Here is a 16,708-nt window from a genome sequence, read left to right as displayed (position 1 = left end):
ATGTGATCCTGGGCATATCACTTAACCCTGATTGTCTCGCCAACACAAAACAAATCAAAAACAAAAGAAAAGGAAATGTTGCTAGTAATATTATAGGGAAAAACTGAGAAAGAGAAGATTTAATTAGAAAAGAATATAGGAAAAGAATATTTTTTCTGGGTCCTTAGTGGCCTGTGGTACAATTACTTTATTTTTCTGATGTAAACATATCCTAGAAAATTAAAAATTAGACTATATTTCATAAACTTAATAGTTGCCAAAAGTAAATTCATTATATAATATGAAATGAAAAGACTATTCTTACATCTGAGCAATACTTAAATATTCCTGGAACTTGACTAAAATGTTCTGAGAAATGAAACTGGCTTCCTCATTGTGTTTGCTTGCCTTTAGAGAGGAAAAGGAAAAAAAAGAAAATACCCACCACCTGTTTAAATCCCAAGTGAATATTGCTCTGAACAATATTAAAATGAATGCCTCTTTTCTGCTCCAGTGTTATAACCAAATTCACTTCTGAAGTCTAACACATAAAGCTAGCATGATAACATTGAGTTTTCTATATTAGAAGTACTACTTCAAATGCTGATGAATCAAAGAAAAGTGGGGTGAAGGTTTAAAGTGGAAATTGTTAGATTTACAATGGCATAAGAATTGACAAATTTTACCATCTAAAAGAAAACATTAATGTGACATGAAAAATACCAAGAGAATATAAAACAACTCACTGAGAGATGAGTTGCTCATTGCTTAGGGAAAAGAGAGAGAGAAAAATTTAACATGAATTTGCTTTCCATTTTGGACCTGGTATAGCAATAATAATTCTGGTAAAAGTTGATTACCCAGGAATAGGGACATATCTGAGTTTTTTTGATTGAAGATCTGTTACTTCTATATATCCAGATGTGTATGGAGGAGTAACATCTGCAAATAAATAACAGTTGAAAGAGCAAAGTATTAAATTATTGTACAACACTGAAATGAAAAAAGATAACCTTTGAAGCCCCATATCCTGTAGAAGGAGGTCAAATGTAACCTATAGTGGAACTCTAAATTCTCTTTCATGAGCCATAATACCCAAGTCTACTCCAAAGGGTAAAGCACTCATGATTATTTCGCCTTTGGGAAAAAAGTTTGCCAAATATAAACACATTAGATCATGGCTATTGTCAGAAACTGACTTTCAAATCTTTCAAAAGGAGATCAGAGCTTTAGAATTGTCACTTTATTTGAAAATATTCCTGTATCTAAATTTGTCTGCCTTTTTTGGTTAGTGACCTTAACTAAGGTCCTGCAAGGCAGGCATACAAAAACATCTCCTTTGAAAGGAAGGGAGCAAAGGTATGGTGTGGCTTTCAACATTCATATTCTCTTCTATCTCTTTCTTGCTGAGTTTGAAGTTGTGAGGAGTCATTGCAGTGAAAATAGTTAAAGCGCGCGTGTGTGTGTGTGTGTGTGTATGTGTGTGTGTGTGTGTGTGTGTGTGTGTGTATTTGAGTATATACTAGGGGGGAAGGCCATAAACTTTGCATAATGTGTGCTATTTGCTCAGGCTTCTCTGGCATGCCTGCTGGTGGGTGCTGCTCCTCCTAAACTCTGATTTCTTTGTGTATCTTCTTTAGGCCATAAACTAGCTTAGAGTCTGAGATTTTTCTGTTTGAGATTTTGATTTTAAGCAATACAATACAATAAATGCGTTTCAAAGCCTTATCCTTGTTAAATTTTGTTTCAGATTTTTATGAACTTTCTTTTAAAGTTGCCTCCTTCTTCAAAATTACCATGTGGTAATAAAAGACTAAAATTTATTTGGTTTGTAAAATTTTGGAGGATGGGAAAGGCAGGTAAAATGTTTTCCAGAGCTCTCAATGAATCCACAAGAATTTCTTAAACATCTGCTCTGGGCCAAATACTAAAGATGCAAAGACAAAATTAAAGCAGTCCTTACTCTCAAAAATCTATTGGGGGAGATAAAATATATATATAAAAGAAATAAAAGAGATTTCTTTTTTTTTTTTTATTATATATATATATATTTTATAATATTATCCCTTGTATTCATTTTTCCAAATTACCCCCCCTCCCTTATTCCCTCCCCCCGACGACAGGCAATACCATACATTTTACATGTGTTACAATATAGTCTAAGTACAATACATGTGTGTGAATATCATTTTCTTGTTGCACAATAAACATTAGAATCCGAAGGTACATGCAACCTGGGCAGACAGATATTAGTGCTAACAATTTACATTCCCCTCCCAGTGTTTCTTCTCTGGGTGTATCTACCTCTGTCCATCATTGATCAACTGGAAGTGAGTTGGATCTTCTTTATGTTGAAGATTTCCACTTCCATCAGAATACATCCTCATACAGTATCGTTGTTGAAGTATACAGTGATCTTCTGGTTCTGCTCATTTCACTCAGCATCAGTTGATTTAAGTCTCTCCAACCCTCTCTGTATTCCTCCTGCTGGTCATTTCTTACTGAGCAATAATATTCCATAACTTTCATATACCACAATTTACCCAACCATTCTCCAACTGATGGACATCCATTCATCTTCCAGTTTCTAGCTACAACAAAAAGAGCTGCCACAAACATTTTGGCACATATATGTCTCTTTCCGCTCATAAAAGAGATTTCTTAGGGACGAGATGCTCTAGCATCTTGGGAGACTAGGAAATTCCTCATGTAATAAGATGTATTTGAATTGTTTTGAAACTGTTCTAAGAGGTGGAGATAAATACAAATATAATAAAGAAAAAATTGTCTCTTTTAAAGTAGCTCACAGATTAATGGAGGAAACAACTATATCCAAATAAGCTAAAACAGAGTAAACTGGAGATAATTTCAGAGGGAAGGCACTAAGGTTGGAGGACCGGGAAAGGCTTCATCTAGCAGAAGGGACTCTGGCTTAGACTTTAAGGAAACCAAGAAGCAGAGATAAGGAGGGGAAGCTCCAGGCTCAGGGAATAGCCAGTTAAAATATATGGGGGATGAGAGAGAAGGAAGTGTCACTGAATACAAAATCTATGTTGGGGAGCGAGTTATAAGAAGACTGGGAAGTTTATGGAGATGAAAGGCTTTAAAGCCAAATAGGGATTTAATTTGATCCTGGAAACATCAGGAAGCTCCTTAGTGTATGTGTGATCTTTGACTCTGCACTTAACCTGTGTGGCTCCGAGCTTCTTCATCTATAAAAGGAAGGGTTGGACTTGATCTCTCACTTTCCCTTCTGCTTCTAACTTTATAAGTCTGTAAGGTGAAGGAGAGAGGAGGGGCAGAGAGGAGGTGTGTATGTATGAGAAACAGTAAGAAGGACAGCAGAATGCATGAAGGGACGTGATACATAAGGTGGACCGGCAGAGGAGGGCAACATTGTGAAGGACTTTAAATATCAAAGAGAATTGACATTTGATTCTTGAGGTAATACTGAGTAGTTGTTGTTGTTGAACGGGGGATGACAAGGTTTGATGTGTGCTTAAAGAAAATCACTTTGTCCACAGAGTAGGGGATGGTTTTGAGAGGAGATTCTTCAGGCAGGAAGCTCTTTTGGGAGCCTAATGTGGGGTAGGAGGTACATGAGTGGAGAAGTGAATGGACAGCATACATTTCCTTCTTCCATGTGTTCAACTCCCAAAGATTTAATTTCTCTTGCATATATTGTCTTAGGTATATGTTATTTCCTCCAGCAGAATGACAAATGTGAACTCTATGAAGTCAAAGCCATTTCATTTTTATCTCTGGCTACCCAGCACCCAACATATATAGTGCCTGGCACTCAGGAAGTACTTAAATATTTGTCAATAGAGTGATAGAAGCTTTGAAGTGCTATAGATAAAAAAAATGACAAGATCTGGCAAATTACTGGATATATGGAGGGAAGGAGAGTGAGGAGTGAATAAAGACACTGAGGTTGCAGGCTAGGGTGACTGAGTAGATGGTAATATCCCTGACAGAAATAGGGAAGTTCAGAATGTGGGTGACTTTAGGGGTAGAAAGATAATAACTTTTTTTTTTTTTTTAACATATTGAGTTTAAGATACTTAAGTACATTCAGTTTGAAATGTCCAATAGGCAGTAATTAGTGTGAGTTCAGAATTCATGAGAATGATTAGGGTTGTATATAGATCTTATGTAGATTACACAGATCTGAGTAGAGAAGCCATCAAGTGGCAGAACACAGAGTGTGATGAGAAGGCCCTGCTTAGAGCCATGGGATAACAAGTGTAGTAAGGGGGCAAGACACACATAATATCTAACAAGGTGACTGTGAAAGGGTATCAGGATAACCATATGAGAGTAATGGCAGGAAAATCCAGAGAGGAGAAAGTATCCAGAAAGAGCAGGTGCTAAGCAATGTCAGATGCTACAGTGAATTCAAGGAGGAAGAATGAAAAAAAAATACATTGCATTTGCCAATTAAATCAATAGTAGTTTTGGAGAAAGCTGTTCTAGTTGTGTGATGAGATTGGAAGCCAAAATTCAAATGTGAAAGGAGAGGAAGTGGAGGTAATGCACTTAGCAACTTTTTCTTGAAGTATGGCTGGGAAAAGAAAGGCAAATTTCTAGGCAGAATGGAGAAGGTACAAAGAGAAGATTATAAAGATGATAGTGGGGTCTGAAATAGGTGGGAGGATATGAAATTAAGGGTGCATGGAGAAGGACTGGTGAAGAAAGGAGTTCCTTTTTCATTACTGATTAGAGGAGAAAATGAAGGGATGATGACAGGGGTTTAGCAATGGAGAGAGAAGGGAGTGCTCAGCTCAGGGTGAATGGCCTACAGTTGCTCTTTAAAGTAGAAGTCCAGGTCCTCAGTTAAGAGAGTAGGGAAGGATTTGGGGGAGAGAAGGGTTAGAACTAATATTTGTGAAAAGTGAGATAAATAATAAATTAGGGATGAATAAAAGAAGTGCCTTACTTGAAAGAAAGTTCCACTGAGATTAGAAAATATAAATTGGTATTTGACTCAGTCAGCTTGATTGCATGACTTTCTTCCAGTCCATTCAGTAGCATGTGATGAGGAGCAGAAGAGAAAGACAACGTGGGAATAATTCAGGATTACAATGTGATAAGGTATAAGGATGATGGGACAAAGGTTACAAAACACTAATTCTTCATTATTGAAATATCCATTTCAAAATTGTATTAAAGTCACTACCAGGTATTGGTTCTATGTCCACTTGGAGTAGGTAGCTGTCCACAAAATAAAATGTGAGGGATAGTAAAAAACTTTTCTAAAAACTTCTCATCTAGATGCCTAGCACACTGTCTTCTTCTCTTGGTTAAGACTTGAAGTTAGCTATAAAATGTAAATGTGTTAAATAGCAGGGAAGAATGGAGTAACATTAAGCATTATCATCCATCCAAAACTTACTATAAATTAGTTCCTTAAATTATTTAGCCAGGCACCTCCCTAAGAAAGGTTACAGAGAAGTAAGAAGGATCTTACAGTTAAGACAGTCATGTGTTGCCATAGAAAGGATGCTGGATTTAGAGTTAAAAGACCAAAGTTCAAAGTCTGGCCTTTCCAGGATATTTGTGTGTCTGTGGGCAAGTTATCTCTCCTATCTGGGGTTCAGGTTCCAATTTCTTTCACAATCCTATGACCCTCATTTGAAGTGATAAAAGGAAGGAAGGGAAAGAAATATTTAAGCTTGGGGCACTCATCACCAGTCAGGAAGACTCAGAAGGGTTAACATGTTAGAAGCATTGGGAAAGCAAGCAAGTACTGGGCAGGAGGAAATGAGAGGGACTTGAAAGAGAAAAGGCATATGCCCGAAAAAAATTAATGATACAAACCTGACAAGCAGCAGCCTGGGTCACCACTACTTTGATTTTTAATTCAAGAGCTATATTGGAGAGTATTTATTGCCTGAGAGTAGGCCAACCCTGTCTGAACTACAAAGGGCTCATAATAAATCACTTTTGACACTTTCAGTGGCCCAAATAGTTTGAATTATTTATGGAAGGGTGTGGTCTGATGATTAAACTAGACTAGTTGCTGTTGAGGGTGAGAATACTTAGGGTTGTCTAACTACTTATATTTCCACATTTTGTACCTGTCAGATCACATTTGATTTTTTTTTTCTTTATAAGTTGTAATATGAAGCTGAATGGCCATCATGAGTACTTCTACATTACTGCTTAATGTAAAGCCACTGTAGCTGTAATTTTCTTAATAGTCATTTTTGTTAGTTTCTTCTATGTCAAAATACAAATTAGTTTCATGGCATAAAATGGAAGGAAAGAGGCAATTTTGAATATATCCTCTATTTCAAGAAGCAAGAAACACTTAATGAATTTCCAAAAAAAAAAAAAAAATCTTAACACATCAGGACTGGCTGCCTCAAAGTCCTTTAAAAATGTTTTGAAGGTTATTTTTGGTAAGCATTTGACAAATATTAAAGATGAATGCTAACTGGTTTGAAAACAAATCAGATGGCATGAATATTTAGGAAATGAGTTATGTGAAAGGAGAAAGCTTTATGATTGACCTAAGACAGAATATAAGTTGGAGCTAAAGAAGACAAGGATGGTGGCCAGATTTCCTCCACAAATCAGCCAAGTTCTTGTCAGTTTATTCTGAATGTTTTAGCACACAACTGATCCTGGGTGTTAAGGACAAAGACTTTAGAATATAAAATCTCAAGGCATTTAGCATCTAGGGGGCATTTAAAGAAAGTTATAAACCAAACAAATCAGTTCATTTACAACAAAAGGCAGTTTGCATGGTGCTGTTGGTCACCAGATGCCACTGGAAAGGTATCTACCAAGAGCAAAATTGTGCTCGTTTTGGGAAGGATGTTAAGTTGGAAAGTGTGTAGGTGCAGGGTGACACAACAAGGATGCTGAAATATCTCAAGGTTATGCGATATCTGGGTCAGTTGGAGGGAATGAAGATGGTTAGCCTGTTGAAGGAAGCTTTCAAGAGGACATAAGAACTGTCTATACATATCCTGCTTATCTCTAGAAGGCAGAGTTGGGAAAAATAGGTAGAAGCTGCAAAGCAAATTTAAATTTGACATTAGGAAAACATTCCTGATAGGAAAAAATTTGCCCATGGGGAACAGGCTACCTCACAACAGAAGCTCAAGGGGAACATCTCCCCCAAAGCTTTTAAAAGCCAATACTAAACAATCTCTGCTTAGGCGTATTGAAAAAGAGGTCATTTTTGAGGTATCAGTTAGACTAAATAGCCTCTGAGTTCTCTTTGAAAATCTGTGACTCTCAGGTGGGCCCTTTTTCCAAGAGTATAGTCTACAGCCCATCCATGCCTTCTCTTTGTGATTTTTAATCCAGGCTTTCTCAAAGATAATTCAAAGGATCTTTCACTGAAAGCCCTTATCTTGGTCTCCTAACATGCTATGGGGACCAGGACAGCATTATGGATTACTTAATCTATTTTACCTTATTCTCCCATTTTCTTTTTAGAACATATCTTTCCTGCTGATATCCATTTTCTACTTGCATGTTTATAATGTTACAACATACTTAGGCTGACCATACACTGCCCTTCAATCACTCGCAGTTTAGTTAAAATATTATGTTATTCCCAGGTTAAGAATTGTAAGCATTAATGGGAGAAGGTTAATATTAAAAAGATATTTTGGGTGTGTGTGTGTGTGTGTGTGTGTGTGTGTGTGTGTGTGAGAGAGAGAGAGAGAGAGAGAGAGAGAGAGAGAGAGAGAGAGAGAGAGAGAGAGTGTTTAGGATTGGGAGGTATCATTAAGAGAATCATGGAGCTCTGAAAAAGAGATTGGGGATTGTTCTAAGGCAGTAGTACTATGTTTAGTTCTGGGCACTACTGGTGTAGGTGAAGAACATTTGTAAGCAGGGGGGTGAGGGGCACCCAAACCATGGCACATGAGAAAATTAAGGAAACTGGTGATGTTTAGCCTAGAGACTAAGGAGGTCACAGGACTATGGGTTTTAAGTATAAGAAGGGTTTTCCTGCAAACATGGAATTAGGACTTATTCTTTTTGGTCCTAGAGGATAGAACTTGGACCAGCTGATAGAAATTTTGAGTAATTAGATTTCTATTCCAAAACTCCCACCTCTTAGAGGTTCAGAAAGGTTTCTGGGGACTTCCCATTATTAGAAGTCATCAAGTAACCATTTGTCAAGACATCGTTGAAGAGCTTCATTCTTTAGTTAAGGATTGTTCTAGGTGATCTGTCAGGTTCTTAGATAGTAGAGCTGGAGAGATCTTTAGGAATCATCTAGACTTTATCTTTTGGCTTTGATATTTTTACTGGCTGTTTTCCATGTCTGCAATGTCCACCAGCCCTCATCTTTCTCCCTGGCTTTCTTCAAGTCCTAAATAAACCCCTCCTGCTACAGGAAGTCTTTCTAATGGGAGAGATCGGAGTCACTTCCCTCCCTTGATTATTTCCAATTCCATTAATTGTGTATATAACTTGTTTGACTGTAGTTGTCAGCATATTGCTTCACCAGTTAGATTAGGAGCCCCTGGGGCCAGGAATTGTCTTTGGCCTTTCCTTCAATCTTTCCTACGTTATGCACAGTGCCTGAGGCATAGTAGGCACTTAATAAATACTCACAGACAGGCTGACCTAACAGAAAGGTAACTATTATTCTATTTAGATAATTAAAACAACTTATTTTAACAATTCAACTTCATCTGCAATTTATCACAGTATCTTTTTTTTTTTTTTTTTTTTTTTTTTTTTTTTTTTTAGAAGAGGTAGTATAAAGTAGTGAATAGAGAACTGACTCCAAAGTCAGGAAAGTCTGGGTACAAATCCCACCTCTGCCACTTACTGGCTTTGTGATAGTGGGTCCTTAATATCTCACTCAGTTCTCTAGACAATTCTGTAAGATTATAAAACTAGAGAAGATGTTAAGTGGATTGGGTATAAGGAATTTCTTCATCTGAGATCTTTCTACATCAATGAAATCCCATGGATAGTTCCTATCCTAATCATTTTTTAATATGAAGGGCTCATGGGATTGAATATCACCATCCCTTCCTCCAAAACAAAATAAAACAAAATAACTACCCATTTTTGGTATGTTACAAATTTGGCAGTTTCTTACCTTTTGGAAAAATTTCTTTTAAAGGTACATCTCCAGGGGGCAAGATTCGTACCACTTGATTAGTATCTAACAGTATCACACAATTGCTTTGTTTTGGCCTTCCTGATTTATTTTTTCCTTTATACATATCAGAAGTAAATCCACTCTCTGTGCCCAAAGATGACTGTCTCTTCCAGGAATAAACTTCACTGGGTGACTAAAAAAGAGAAGCAATTAGTGTTAACATAATTTACTTAGCACTTACTTAAATATTAGTTATAGACTCTCATTTTCCAAGTATAATGAAAAAATGTTTGTATTTATATTTTTTATAATTATGAGCCCATAAACTAGTAAACATAAATATTTCTATTTAAGAACAACAGAAAAAAAAGGATTGTACCTGAAATCACAAATGTCTATCATATACAAATTGAGTTTTTAGGGGAAAAACAAAAAAAATTCATCAGTTTCAAAACTGTCCTGCTTGTCCATGTTTTCCTTTGAATAACATTAAAAAAAATGCTTCCATGAAATTCCCCCTCTCCTCTTTTTCTGAGAGCATCACTATTACTTTATCTTCTCTAAATCTAAGCAATTAAAAAAAATCCTCACTTTTAATAAATGAATATAAACAAATCAAATCCATATATTTCTTGGGCCTGAATTCCTCCTGAATTTGACCTCCTTTGATGCTCAGAGAGCTGGCAAGTTTCAGGCCCATCTGATCATTTTGGCTCAGAATGTTGCTGCCTTCTGGCTCTTTGGACCATCTCAGGTCAGATTGCTATGGCTTTTTGCTAGGGATACTCATCACAGCGTAACCAGATTCCCAAAGTAATCAGTACTGTAGTACAGATCACTTCAAGATTCAAAGTCCTTTGAGGTAACTCAGATCAGACTCAGACACTAGTGGGTTTCCAAATCTAATGAGGCTTCTCCATGTTCTCCCTCAGGGATTCCTTTCCCTTGGTTAAGGATTTCTACAGATTTCAGGCATTCCTGGACTGTGTCTACTGTAACTGCTGGTAGGCTTTAGGCTGGTTTACTTACAATGACAATTGCTTCTCTGGTGGATAGAAAATCTTCTCTCTTTTTGTATCATCATACGTTGGAAGAAGGTACTAATTGTAATTTCTCTTTGATGTGTATGTGTGTGTTAATGCTACTTTTAGATCTTTCTGTATCACATGTAAGAAAAGGGGTTTTTCTACAATCTTTCATACCACCATCTTAAACACAATCCTCAAATATAGATATTTTTATTTTAAATTCTTCCATAGCAACTGGAAAGATCAAGATGCCTCTAAGCATGATTTTCTGAGAAAAAAATTAACAGAGAAATGTATAGACTATAGTTCATTTTTGAATATAAATGTATGAGAAACCCTTGTTTAAAGACCTCGAAACTAACTCAGCTGTATAAGGGAAATTATATGCCAATGATAGATTTCACAAAAGTTAGCTATGAGCTGCTTATGAGGAGAGATTTTTTTTCTCAGCACAGGGATTAGTACATTGTTAGTGTTTAATACATATTTGTTAGATGATCACTCAAACCACATATGTTCAAGAAAAAGAGGGGAAAATTACATTTATTTAGCAGGTGAATAATTAATAAACACAACTTAATTGTTCCCAAATCTTTGTAGTCACAAACATTTCCCTGTATGTAGAAGGTCCTCAAGTGCTGGAGCTCTAAAAATTTGTCCAGACACAGAAACCATGATCCTGAATTAAGAGCTATCAAGTTCTGGGATCTCATGCTTATCCTGACAATTCATTTCATATAGTGTAGCAAAGCTTAGGACCTGTTTTTAATATATTCCTAATTTATGAAAACTGAGGGGAAGAATTGTAAATTCTAAAATTTTGGAACCATTACTTCAAATGGAAATGTCTTTAGAGTTACTTATACATATTTATTAGTAACATAGATAAGCTTTTAAATGGTAATATATATAAAATATACATATATATTATATATAATATAGCATTTGAGGTCCCCTGATTTTGAGAGGGGTTTCTCTTCCAGCAATAAGTCAGAAGTCCTAAATCTTCTGGCTTTGTAGTCTGCCTCAGGAAACTCCCAAGTCCAATCTGTTTGATTCTGAATAGACCTCTCCTCAGTCAGATAGCTTCTAGCCTCAAGATAGTCCCACAGATGAAACTTCTGAGATAACAGTGAATAGACTACTCCTCAGTTCATTGCTGACTATCAGATAAATAATCTGTTGGTCAGTGATAACCAAATTCTGGACATCACTCTTCTTGGCCATAAAATTAGCATATCAATGATAGAAAAATGAATAAAGGGGTCTCCTTTCTCTAAGGACTTTGATAATTTATTTTGGCTTCAGCCCACTTTTAATGGCAATACAATTACAATAAACTTTGCTTCTTGACTAGGAAATGGGTTCAAGCCTGCAAATTCTTTTGAGATACCTCATGGAATTGGTCTGAAACCTCAAACTTTTAAGGTCCCCTTTCCAACCTCAACAGTAAGAACACATAAACTTGGTAAAATGTGTAATATTCAAGAAGAATTCCATTCTAACAAATAGTATCCCATTTTATAAAAAAAGAGCATTTTAGTGTGATGACCTACACATCTCATAACAGGGTAAAAGTGAAGAATCTTGAATTACTATAAAACAAGTATATTCAAGAATATTTTGGTAACTTTTATGGCATTTCTATATAGCATCTAGACTTAAATTTCTATATAATGCTATCATTGATAATATTAGATATTTTCAAAATAACCTGTTGGTGCGGATGTGCAACAAGATATATTTTTTTGAAATTATTTTAAAAAACAAAAGTAACCAGTGTTCTTTACTTCATAAATTGAAAACATTCATCTATTCAGGTATTTTCAGTAACAACTTCTAATTTAAATTTAACATGTTTCCCCCAGCATAAAACAATTTACTGTTCTTGAGAGGCCTTTTGGGAATAGTTCCAAATTGCTCTCCAGAATGGCTGAATTAGTTCACAACTCCACCAACAATGTATTAGTATCCCAGTTTTTCCACATCCCCTCCAACATTTATCATTATTTTTTCTGGTCATCTTAGGCAATCTGAGAGGAGTCAACTGCTAATTTATTAATAAATGTAATGTATATTAGACCCTACATAAACACATTTTAAAAATAAATGTTACATCATCAGGCCATTAAAATAAGATCACATTTTAATGAGATTTAGAGATGCTACAATAATTTTGATATCTACTTAAGCTCATTAAAAGGGATTCTATTCACATTTACCAGTTTTTGCCTTAAGTTTATTTTACTTTTCCTTTTAACAGAAGTTAAAAGTGATTTTGTACGATATGACAAAAAATTTCCAAAATCGAATTATGATTTTAAACAAATAATTATATGAATAATTAAAAAAATAAGCTCATCAATTTCACAATAATCTATACTATGTGAAAGTGTTATCTAAATTTATCATTACCTTTACACAGAGTAAAGAAGTTAATATTGCCTTATTATTTCATTAAGAAAAAAAAGTTTTGAAAGGTTTGAAAATAAAGTAAAACAAAGACAATCTAGTTGCCAATTACATGTAGTAGTAAGATTAGTTTTATATGTTCACATGATATTTTCCAAGATTTCTAAAAGAAACACTCTAAGGCAGAAGTTCTTAACTTTTTTATGTCATGGATTTCTTTGGACCCTTTTTAAGAATTATAACTGAAAAAAGTGTTAAAGTTAAGTTAGAAGTTGTTACTGAAAATAAGGAAATAATTTTTCCATTCAAGTTCATGGATCCCTTGAAATTTATTCATGGAATCATGGATCACAGATTGAGAACTTTTATTCTAGGGCATATTAAGACATATGTATATATTAACTCCTATAGCAGAAAGCTAAGTTTCTCTATATCCATCTTTAGAAAGACAAAAGTAGCCTCCCTACTGATATCAATAAGCTTTGCAAAAAAAACCAAAAACCAAAAGACCCCAAAACATGTAATTATTCCTTTAATATAGTCAAAACCACAGTAGATACTATATTACAAGGAAATGTTCCAGTCTCTGTTATGTGATACCATAGCAGCTGTCTTTTATTTGATAATTCATGCAACTGAGGAAAGCATGTGACAAAACCTCAAAACCAATATTATTATTTAAGTTTTGCATTTCAAATTATTAGATTAGGTTATACAATGAAGTAAACTGACTCATTAAGACAATTGCATTAACATTTCAGGGCATTTCAGATAACCACATTATGAATAAGACTCACATCTTTGTCTGCAAATGATACTTTCTCATTTTATCTAAATGACATGAAGGAAATTTGAACAGGAAAATGAACTGCTTAATCAAAAAATATAAAGATACATCTAAGGCCAGAGATTAATAGTAATATAATTATAAAACGATCATTTCTTATAGCCCAATGTAGCCATTGCTTGTAGCCCAAGCATTGCAATCATACACCAGAATTTGCTCAGCCATTTCCCAACTGATGAGCCCCGCCTCAATTTCCAATTCTTTGCCACCACAAAAAGAGCTGATATATATATATATGTATATATGTATATATTTTATAACATGGAGGTCTTTTTCCTTTTCTTTTGATACCTTTAGTATACAGATCAGATAGTGCTATTATTGGTTCAAAGAATATGCCATTTTGTGGTCCTTTGGGCATATTTCCAACTTATTCTCCTGAATGGTTGGACTGCTTCACTACTCCACCAGCCTTAAACTCAAATCACTCTGGATCCAACAAAAGGCCCAGGCCATACCAACTTGATCTTTGTTTTGGCCAGAACCCTGAGGATGTTCCTCTGCCAGATTGATTCCTTTTTAATTTTTAAAATAAATTTAATTTATTTATTTATATATTTTTGACTAAGTAAAAAAGAACATTTTTTGACTCATTTCTTTCTTCCCTAGCCTTAATCAATGAATAGGTGGTTGCTTCAGTCAAACTGATACCTGTTAAAGCCTTAGCTTTAAAAAGGCCAAGGGATCCAACTGTATCCAGGTTCATCTTCAGTTATCCTGATCTATATCTGGCCACTCATCTCAGATGGTTCCCGAGGAGAAAGTGAAGTTGGTGATCTTACATATCCCTCCATCACTCAAATCCAAATCTCTTGCATGTCATGGCATCATCTCCATGATTTTATGATAGTCTTTAAGAACTAAGGAGAAACAATAACAATTCTCTTTTCATAATTTTCTTGCATCATTACCATATCCTTTCTCACTTTTCCTCTACAATTCTTATCTCTTTCTTTAACACAGGAATTCTTGCTGGTCTTGGGTTCAAATAGCATTTTTCTTTGAGGTTTTGCTTGTAGCTGTTTTCATACTGTTATTCTCTTAAGTTTGTTGTGTTCTTTCCTGCCATTGCTGTAGCTTTTTATGATCAGGTTCTTTTGCTGTTATTGTTGATTGCTCATTTCCCCTGTCTACTTCTTCACTTTGAACTTTATGTTAAAGTTGGGTTCTGCTCGTGTCAGAGTAGGGAAGTGCTGTGTCAAGCTTCAGGGTTTTTTTTGTGTTGCTGTTTTCAGAGCTAGTTCAGGGACGTGTGTGTGTGTGTGTGTGTGTGTGTGTGTGTATGTGTGGTCAGCATGTTTTCACTGCTTCCAATGCAGATGTTTTCTCCGGAAGGGTGGCTGTGGTTTTCTTGGTCTGCACTCTGTTTTTTACTAGGAAAATGCCTTGCTCCCTTGTGACTGATCATAAGCACTTCTTCCCACCCTGGACTCAGCGCCAGCTTTACCCGGTGCTAGCCTCTTTCTGGTTAGCTAGTCCGAACCCCTTAGTGTCTGGGCTGCTGCTCCTGCCGCCGAGGACACCTGCAAGGCCCACTGCAGATGCTCAAGCCACGCTCGGGGCCTGAGCCCACCCAGGTGTTAGGGAGTTTCCCTGCAGACATCCGAAGTTTTCTGAAGCTGGAAAGATGTCTCCCTCTGATCTTTTATTGGCCTCAAATTATATTTGAGGCATTACTTCAATGTTGTTTGGACGGGACTGTTGGAAGAGTCCAGCCTGTAGACTGCTATCTTCTCCAGAGAAGCTTTTAGACCACCTAACACACTCGCGGCAGCTACAGGGAGCGATGGAAAAAGGCCTGGGCTCACTCAGGGGGACTCCTCATCGAATTCAAATCTGGCCTCGGATACTTAGTGGTCTGATGCTGGGCAAGTCATTAGACCCTGTTTGCCTTGGTTTTCTCCTCTGTAAAATGAGATGAAGAAGGAGATGGCCCACCACTCCAGTATCTTTTCTGAGAAAACTCCAAAAGGGGTCGCAAAAAGTTGGATATTGCTGAAACAACTGAACAACCCCAAATCAGACACACACATACGCGCTCACACAACACACACACACACACACACACACTGCAGGGAGCCTGAATGTTTACTTTTTCTTATACAGACTCCTATAGAATGCGAGATCTGTGTATTTCTCTCCTTTTTTTTTTTTTCCCCCATTTGTTTTCCAGCCAGTTGAGGGGAAAATATGGCTACTCTAAGTCAGTGAAATTGTGTCTAGCCTTGGCAGTGGTAATTTGTTAGCAATGGCCATCCTGAGGACTTTGGAGCATTACTACCTCATCTACAGCTGAACTCTCTTATATGTATTATTTTCTCCCTAGAATAGAAACTCCTTGAGAGGGCAAGGGTTGCTTTGCTTTTGTATTTTTATCACTACAGTTTAACCAAGTGTTTGACACATTAAGAGTTTGATGAATTCTTTTTTCTCTCATTTTCTCCTAATTTATTCTTCTTCTAGACTAGAAATAATACAATATATTATTGTATAAATTGTATATATTGAAATATATAATACATATAAACCTATATGACATTTAAATATTATGATAAAAGACCAAGAAATATAATACTTTAAAATGTAAAGAGTTAAGTGGGTTACTGGTGAGTTATTTTGAGACATATATTTGTTCTAAATGCTTTACTGAAAAATTATTATTATTTTTCATCATCATACAAGTTTTTATCATCACATATTACAATTTTATTATAAATTAAGTCACTGAAGAAACATGTTATATCAACAATGATATTATCTTGTTGCTTACCATGAGATCTGGGAAACCAACAAGTACAGTAGCATAACTATGTTCATCAGAGAGAATCCGGTTAGGAGAAGCAATCTTTTGTCCAACAGCTAAACTTAGATTTTCTGATGATAGTTGGTTGCTTGAAATTTTATGTGGTATACTGAGTTCTGATTCTGAAGTAAGAAATTAAAATGGCATATTAGTTGCACATTCTCCTGAAAAAAATACAAGTTAATAAAAGTTATTTGCTTTTTGCCTTTCTTTCCCCCTAATCACTAACACATTCTCTCCCAGGGTTAAGAACAAAGAGATAGGAATACAAACCTTACATTTGACTATGTTTCTATTATTTGTTGTTTATAACTTCAGATATTTTTCCAAAATCATTTCAAGTAGGCTTGAAACATATCAATCTTATTAAATAGTGTCAACAATTGCACTCTACAGAAGATACCAAACTGACATATACTACACAGGCAGAAGCATGACATTTTTCGAGAATTATTATAAAATAAAAGCAACTGAATTGATAAGGCCATCAACCATTCAACATTTGGTAAGTTACTACTATTAGTATTTAACAGAAGCTTAATAGAAACAATCAAACA

At 35.7% G+C, this 16,708-nt stretch overlaps 1 protein-coding gene across 1 annotated transcript in view; it reads right to left on the bottom strand.

Moving 5' to 3' along the window:
- VWA8 (von Willebrand factor A domain containing 8) overlaps positions 1-16,708 on the bottom strand; it is a 413,374-nt gene that overhangs the window by 121,986 nt on the left and 274,680 nt on the right. Inside the window, exons 34-36 of the mRNA XM_074299190.1 lie at positions 16,119-16,273; positions 9,059-9,254; positions 840-921 (exon numbers count right to left, since the gene is read on the bottom strand). Coding sequence (XP_074155291.1) covers positions 840-921; positions 9,059-9,254; positions 16,119-16,273 — 433 coding nt within the window. The remainder of the gene's footprint in view (positions 1-839; positions 922-9,058; positions 9,255-16,118; positions 16,274-16,708) is intronic.

Source organism: Sminthopsis crassicaudata, chromosome 3 (genome assembly GCF_048593235.1).
Source record: "Sminthopsis crassicaudata isolate SCR6 chromosome 3, ASM4859323v1, whole genome shotgun sequence".
In the NCBI taxonomy this organism is placed as follows: Eukaryota; Metazoa; Chordata; class Mammalia; order Dasyuromorphia; family Dasyuridae; genus Sminthopsis; species Sminthopsis crassicaudata.
The sequence above is the reverse complement of the archived record's forward strand: the minus strand, read 5'-3'. Positions and strand labels throughout refer to the sequence as shown.